The 8,907-nt window shown below is 33.7% G+C and overlaps 1 protein-coding gene across 1 annotated transcript; it reads right to left on the bottom strand.

Moving 5' to 3' along the window:
• Positions 1-1,825: 1,825 nt before the first annotated feature.
• LOC129285733 (uncharacterized) lies at positions 1,826-2,242 on the bottom strand. The gene has a single exon (XM_054921628.1). The coding sequence runs from the start codon at positions 2,240-2,242 to the stop codon at positions 1,826-1,828; it is 417 nt and encodes a 138-aa protein (XP_054777603.1).
• Between the last annotated feature and the right edge of the window lie 6,665 nt (positions 2,243-8,907).

The following is an 8,907-nucleotide window of genomic DNA, read 5'->3' as shown; positions in this document are numbered from 1 at the left end:
TTGCCATATGGTCTTAATCATCTCCTCTACTCGGGTGAACTCCCACTGCTATAATCATGCATTTTGAACCATTTAAGGTTCCTATTTACCTTTTTACTCATTTACTCATACATAGCATATATAATTTACATATCATTTAAAAACACCCATTTTAATGCTTTAATTCAACCAAAAGCCTTTTCACATAACAATCACACAACACTATAAAACGTGCTTGGTTCAAAATCATTTTATGCACTACATAGCATACTAACATGCAGTTATAATAAACAATCAAACAAAAGAAATTATTTAGTTACCTCAACCCTTCTATCATAAAAAATGTTACCTGTGGATTTTAACAATCACAATAGCTTATCTCAAGCTTCCTTTCTCTACTCACACATCCAAAATGCCAATCTAAATACATTTGGCACATTTTAGTCATTTGGTCCATTTTAACCAAAAACTTATTTTTACTACTTAGTGCTATATTCATCCGTAAACTCTTTTTCATTCATTCATTTTAGGTTTATTACTTGTCAATTATTACTTTACATTAACTCAATCGGTCTTGTTTCACAAAAATTAAATTTTTGCCCTAACTTTCTCTCTCTAAGGGCTAAAATTGAGCCTACAAGTTAAAGTTCTACTTTTAGCTTAAAACTAGTCACAAAGCTCTAATTTAACTTTCGAGAACCTTTTTAGTACCATTGGTCAAGAATTAAACCTCTCAAATTCCATCAGTCCAATTTCACTATAACTCATTTTTAGAGAAATTTATGTAGAATGGAAGGTAAGAGTTATACGTAGCTTACCTTACAAGTTATGAATCCAAATCACCTTCCAATAGCTTGAAACACCTCATTCTAGCTTCTCAAGCCTTTACCTCTCTTCTCTTATGTGTTTCTCAAAACTTTGCTTTTGAAAATCACCATATTTCATGACTTAAAAAGTGATTTTATGGTCCATGTGCCGTGGCACATGTAGCATAAGCCGCAGCGCGTTGCACAGTGGATTTATTCTCACCACATGCACTTGCTTCAACTCAAAACATGCCCCTTCCGCTCATAGCTATTCATACAACACACTAACAAATCAAATCACAAAGCAATCATCCAAATCTTTAATCCTACATCAATTACCATTTGCCTTAGATTAACCACTAATCTTAGGATTAAGAAATTCAAGATGTTACAATGTATATATATACATATCATATGAAATCACATTTTCCTTATTCATTTCTTTACTCAAAAGCCATTTTCATGCAACATTCACACAATGCCATAAAACATTCTTAGCTCAAAACACTTTTATGCACTAAATAGCATATTCACACATAATTAGAATAAATAGTCAAATAAAGGAAGTTATCTAGTTACTTCAATCATTCTGTCACTAGAAAGGTTTTCTGTGAATTTCAACTACCACAATAGCTTATCACAAGCTTCCTTTCTTAACTTACATGCTCAATATGCCAATCTGAACAACTTATCACCTATATCTATTCATGCAACATCCTAACAAGTCAAACTATTAAGTAATTATCTAAATTTCTAATCCCACACTAATTACCACTTTACCCTCGATTAACAACTAATCTCAAAATTAATAAATTCAGGATGTTACATCTTGGGTACATCTACTGCATTAACTCTTAACTAATGGTACCCTAACCTCAAATCTATCTTGAAAAAGACTGAGGCACCAGCCAATTGTTCTAAAAGATCATCTATCCTTAGCAAAGGATACTTGTTCTTTATAGTTACCTTATTCAACTACCGTAATTGATATAAAGACATAGATTACCATCCTTCTTCCTTACAAACAATATTGGTGACTCCTAAAATGATATGCTCAATCTAATGAATCCTTTGTCTAATAAGTCTTCAATTTGTTTCTTCAATTTATCCAATTTTAGTGGTGACATTCTATACAGGGCCTTTGATATTAGCTCAGTTCCATAAACCAAATCAATTGAGAACTCAATTTCCCTTCCAGGAGGTAATCCAGTCACTTCATTGGCAAATACCTCTGGGAACTCACTTAGTACCTCAAACTTCTCGATTCCACCATCATACATTGTACTAGAGGTAAAGAATACCATATACGCCTCACAATGTTGTTGAATTAATTTCTCAGCACTAACCACTGACAAGAACTCAGGCTTCTTTGAAGAATCCACTACCGCACACAACATCAGTAGTAAAGCCACCTTTCTAGCACAATCCATACCAATAATCACATCTATTCCTTTCATAGTATTACAAATTAGATCAATCTCAGAAACTTTATTCTCAAATTAAATCTCCACACCTTAACAAGCTTGTAATACTAGATGATCTATAAGGCATTGTCACTCTAATGAGTATAGGTAATTCTAGCAAATACAAGCTCAGTCTATCCATACACTCCTTAGACATAAAGGAATGAGTGGCACCAGAATCAAATAGTGCCTTTACTTAATGACCACAAACAGAAATCATACCTCTGATTAGGTTTAGAGATGCTCTGGCCTCTTCTTGTATGACTGTGGATACTCAACTAAGAATAGAAGAAAGCTACTCAGTTCCCTTAACTCTGGCTTTCAGGCATTGCCTCGCTATATGTCCCTACCTTGCCACACTTGAAGTAAGCCCAACATCTTCCTGGATGAGATTGGCCATAAATGTTACACTGGGGGTGTCTTTCTAATACTCAGCGTCAGTGCTCGAATATTCAATGCTTGCCTCGAAAACTGTGGAGGCCTAATTCTCACCACCTTACTTCTCTACATTGACCCTCTCTACACAGATTAAGATTGAGATCCTTTGAAAAATCCTTTCCTTCTCAAGGAACTAGAACTATTAATATGAAAGCTAGGCTTCTTTAAAATTATGATTGTCAGACCCAAAGGGAATGAAAATCTCCTTATACTATCTCATCTCCTCTTGACATCTGCCTCTCTACCATGCCTAGCTACTACTCTCACCTTATGGCATATCTCCTTATAAGTCATCACATCTAACAATGCTATCTACTAGTGATACTCAAATCTCATCTTTTTCAGTAATCACTTAACTTTCCACTTTGTATCACTACTGTGCTAGAGATATATGGAATAAGTTGATAGGTCATTAAACCTTCTTATGAACTCCTCTTCATCTAGATCTCCTTGTCTAAATATATGAAACTCTTTTTCCTTCTCGGTTTTGAATGGGACTAGGAAATATTGATCAAAGAAAACTTTCTTGAATTCATCCTAACTCAACTGAATCCTACCTAAAGGCCTCACAAACTCTTATCACCTCTTGGCAACACTAACTAGCTGTACCATAGCTAAGATAACCTTTTGCTTGAAGGCATAGATCACCACCTTAAAGATGGTTTCTAGTCACTCGATCCATGGCTTTGCTTTTCTTATTGTTATACTACCATTAAAAGTCAGTGGGTTGAACCAAAAAAAATATTCCAAGCATGATCAATTGACAGATCAATGCTAGGAATCTCTTGCCTGCTACTTGAAACCTAAGAAAGTCTAGGTCTATTGTATGCTTCCTAATGTACTGAGATATCTTGAGCCTTAACTCTCTCCTCACGTTCTCTACCTCTCAGGATCGTGTTATGATCCCTAACTATCTGCCTTATATCTACCACTATATCTTTGAGCTTCTCAAATAGCACACCATGCCTATCTCTTCGTTACTGAACCGATTGAACTTTTAGCTCTTACTCCTCCTCAATTTCCAATTGAAGTAATTCAAGTACCCACGTGAAGCTTCTCTCATAAGCTATCTAATGAGACATGTTTAGACATGATCTAATGGTCTGATCATAATTTGGACATCCTAGTGTAAAAAATCACTTTCTCAAAGAATTTCAAGCACCTAAGTACTCAAATCAAACCTATTGTCTCATTAAACCATACAAGACTTCGAACCAAGTCCAAAAAAGGCTTAACACACCTAATTAACCATAATATATATCATAAATATACACATATACCAAAATTTGACCTCTCAATGGCCAATTTTCATATTTCACAAGACCTTACCACTTAACACAAAATGGCCCACTTAGCCCTTTTCACCATAAATTTGCATATATCTATATTCATAACATAATCACAACTCAATCTTAGCCGCAAATTACTCATTTCATTATAATTTCATACATGGGCTAGGATTCACCAATATTCACAAGATTTTTCAACTCTAAACATTTAAAGCATACATGCAACCCTATGACAACTTATGTACATATATATAGAAGTTTTTGATTTATTACACAATACTCGAAGTTCACATGACCTCAATAACTTTAAGCTGGTTTAGACTCTTCCCTTACAGTTATAAAGTTCACATTGCCTTGTCCTATAAAAATGTAACCTCGAGGATGAGATAATAATATTAGTAACAAAATAACTCATACCTATTGACTATCACATGTAACTATATGAAAGTAAAGTATAATATATCATTTAACATAACATATGTCACATGTTTCATTTCTAATCTCATCAATACAAACCATTTCACTACTTTACCACTTATTTAATTACTTTTGCCACTATAATCACCATTTTTTACTAATTTTCCACTTATAGCATGATCACTATCTATCAAACCTCCAAATCACCTTAACTCAAAACTATAGGCTCACCTTAGACTAATATACAATCTCATTAGCCTTGAGCTTATCTTTAGTAGTAGAATCACTGGGCTAAAGATGTTCTATTTCACTTTCAGACTATGGGTTCCCCCAATACATAGAATAGGGTATCGTTGACTCTAACGCCATATCACACAAATATCAAGGACTCTAAATCTCCAACACCGCCCCTCAATAAGCACTAAGGAGATTATCTTCAATAACACACCTTAAAAGGAACTAAGGAGGTATAATTCTCCAACACCGTACCCCGTTAAGTACTAAGGAGAACATACCATATGGTCTTATCACCACACTCTACATAGGTGAAGTTTTACCCTTATGATCATGCTTTCCAAACCAATCATAGGTTCCTAGTCACCACTTTACTCATATATATGCACATACACATTTCTATATCAAATTACATAAATTTCATTACTCGTTCAACCAAAATCCCTTCTTATGCAATAAACATTCAATGCTACAAAATATGCTTAGTTCAAAATAATTTCATGAACTACATAGCAAACTCACACATAGTTATAAAAAATAGTCAAACAAAGTAAGTTATTCGATTACCTCAACCTTTTTATTACTAGAAAGGTTACCCATAAATTTTAACTACCACTATAGCTCGTCAGAAGCTTCCTTTCTCAATTCACATGTGCGATATGCCAATTTAAACACAATTAGCACAATTGAGTTAATTGGTTAAATTAAACCAAAAGCACATAATTACTACTTATAGCTACATTTAGCCATCTATTCTTTTCCATTTATCCCTTTTAGGTCCATTACTACTTAATTACCACTTTACATCACTTCAACTGGTCTCACTTGACTCAAACATGATTTTCACCCTAATTTCCTCTTAGTTTAGGGCCAAATTGAACCTGCAGGTTTAAAGCTTTATCGTTCATCTCTAAACTAGTCATAAAGCTCTAATTTAACTCTCAAGAACCTTTTTATTACTATTAGGTAAGAATCAATCCTTTAAAATTTTACCAATTCAATTTCTCTATAACTCATTCAGAGAAACTTGGGTTGAATGAAAGGTAAGAGTTATATGTAGCTTACGTACTAAGTTACTAATTAGAAGTACCTTCCACGACTTTGAAATAGCTTGCCCTAGCACACCCTTCACTCTTCTCTTTTCCCTTTCGTGTATTTCAACTTTTTTCCTTTTAAAATTCATGAAATTTCACAACTTAAGAAGTTACTTTGTGATCCGTGAGCCATAACACATGCAGCACAAGCCCTGGCACATGGCACAGTGAGAAGAATTCTTACCACACATACTTGCTTCGACCTAAAATGCAATCCTCTCACCTATATCTGTCCATTTAACATCCTAATGAGTCAAATCATCAAATTATCACTCAAAACCTTAATCACTTCACAAGTACCAACTCACCTTTAATTAATAACTAATCACAAGATTAGAAAATTAAGATGTTACAAGGGATATAGTTGACAAAAAAAGTGAAATCAAGTGGGTGCGTATGTAAATAAGTATTTTAAATTCTTTCCCAAATTAGAATAAAGATTATAATATTGATTTTACAAATTGAATTGGTTTTAATTTTTTTAAGAGTGTGGTTGATAACTAGGAACTGTAGAGTGTAACATCCTAATTTCCTAATGTTGAAACTAACTGCTAATTGAGGTAAATTAGCAATTGGTGAGTGATTAAGATTTTAGGTGACAATTTGGTATCTTGACTATTTAGAGTATTGAATGAGCATACATGTACGGAAGGATTGCATTTTGAATTGAAGTAGATACATGTAGTGAGGATTTTCCTCATTATACCACATGCCACAGCACAAGCTGCATATGCCATGATGCACATCATAGGAAATTAGTTAATAAGGACGTGTTTAGCTTATGAGAGTAGAGAGGATGAGAAAGGAAACAGGAAAGGGAGAAGAGAAGAAGGGTTCCTCAACTTAGGCAAGGATTTGTGGAAGCTTGGGAGATATTTTGGACTAGTAGCTTACTGGGTAAGTTTCGTACTACCCTTGCCTTCAATTTTACACTAATTTCTCTCAATATAAGTTATAGAGAAATTGAATTAGAGAATTTTAAAAAGTTTGTTTCTTACCCTTTACTAATAAAGAGGTTCTTGAGAATCAAATTAAGGTTTAACAAATAGCTTTGAGTTAAATGATAAAGATTTAGAGTTGTAACCATAACTAAGCCCAAAATTAGCAGTAAAAAGGAATGGAAGATTTAAGTAGGGTGTGTTGGGATTGATTAAAGTAGTAGAAAGAGGTGATGTGTATACGAATAGGTGGTTTGTATGTGAGCATAATAATAAGGGGTAGGAGTTCACCTATAGGAAGGAGCAGTGAGAAGTCCACATGGCATTATTCTCCTTAATACTCGACAAGTTATGGTGTTCGAGAATTTCATCTCCTTAGTACCTATTGAGGTGTGGTGTTAGAAATTATCTCCTTAGTGCTTATATGGGGTGTAATGTTAGAAATCAAAGCTCCTTAGCATTAGTGAGATGTAGTGTTAGAGTAATGACACCACAATCAATGTATGTGATAAAGGGAAATCATAGTATGAAAGTAGGACAAAATACCTTTGATTGGGTAATTCTACCACTAAAAGTGTGCTTAGGTCAATGAGTGTGTATTGGCCTAATAAGAGCCTATAGTTTCAGTTGAGATGACTCAGAGGTTTGGATGGGAGTTGATCATGCTAATTGTAATGATTTGTTGTGAAAATGTTTTTATGATGTGAAATTATGCTATATGCTTTATTTGACTGCTTATAAGCAACTGTTTATATGCAATACTTCCTTACAGTTACTTGTGATAATTAGTAGTAGTGAGTTATTTTGTTATTGAAATTATTATTTCACCCTGTGGTTACATTTTTACAGGTTCTAATTGTGAGCTAGGTCAATAGAATGATTTAGGACCAGCTTAGTAGTACTACTGCAATTAGAATCAAGAGATTATGTAATGAATTTGTTGTTGTACATTGTAAATGAAAAGTTGCCATAAGAAATCATATACATGTTATAGATTGTGATAAGTAGTGATTTTAAGAATCTTAGCCTAATGTGTGTGAAACTGTGATATATGTAATGAATTATGTGATATAGGCTAAGATTTAACTGAAATTATAACGTGGATATGCATGAGGTAATTTTGGGTGAAATATGATAACTTTATGAATCTTAGCCCTATTATGTGGAAAAGTGGTGAAATGTGATTACGAGCTAAGATTGCTTTATATATGTATATGAATATGTTTCTAATGGTAAACTTGTGGTGAAATTATGAATTGGTCGGCAAAGAAAACACTATTGTTTATATTTAGGAAATACTGGCCTATATGTTGTCATATGGGTGGCTTAATGGCCAAATTTTGATATAGGAATTTGTATGAAGATATTATTGTTCAATCAGGTATAATTGATTCTTTTAGACTTTGTTCTAGGCTCGAAATGGTCTAATGAGATAAAGTATGTGATTTAAACACTTTGATGCTTGAATTTTTAAAAGAAAGTGACTTTTTGCATCTGAGTGTCCAAATGTAGATAGGTCCATTAGATTGTGTCCAAACTTATCTCATTAGTTAGCTTATAAAACAAGCTTAGTGTTAGCACTTGAATCATTCTAATCAAATGTTATATGAGGAAACAACAAATGCTAGAAATTCACTTTCATGAATTGTCAAATGACAATAGAATCTGTCATTATGCACTACAACACATAATGTCATATATCATAGCCTATAACACAAAAAGGAAGCCGGTGGCTCTGTGCCATATGCCACAGTATGTAATCTCTCCCCATACCAAACTATAGCCTCACCACACATCTGATATAAAAATGGGTTAACTTAATCACTACCACATCAATCTACTAAACTAAAATCAAGGAAATTTCTTTTGACATGTTTAGGAACCCAAAACTTTTTTCCTTTAAATTCATTTGAAAGTTATATATCAAACATCAAATAGTACATAGTGGAAGACATTTACCTAGCATTCATCACTCATAAAATAAGATTCAAGTCAGGAAAATCCATACAAAATAAGGGCTGCACTACAGCATGTGGTACAGAGCCATGAGCTCTTAATCTGTGCCATGTGCCATGGCATGTTGCACCATGTGCTGTGGTACACATGATAGAAATTTACTATTATATGACAGTTTGTTGAAGTGAAACTCTAGCGTACACTGTTTCCACATATAACATCCAATTAGGCTGATTTAAGTGTCCATACAAAGCTTATTTCATAAGCTAACTAATGAGATAAGTTTAGATACA

Source organism: Prosopis cineraria, unplaced genomic scaffold (genome assembly GCF_029017545.1).
Source record: "Prosopis cineraria cultivar Desert tree isolate PC_DT_omini unplaced genomic scaffold, ASM2901754v1 PC1, whole genome shotgun sequence".
NCBI lineage: Eukaryota > Viridiplantae > Streptophyta > Magnoliopsida > Fabales > Fabaceae > Prosopis > Prosopis cineraria.
This window is presented reverse-complemented; position numbering and strand designations above follow the sequence as displayed.

Bases quoted from the DNA above. Each gene is read 5' to 3' on its own strand.
- LOC129285733 (XM_054921628.1), bottom strand. From the start codon at position 2,242: ATGAAAGGAATAGATGTGATTATTGGTATGGATTGTGCTAGAAAGGTG.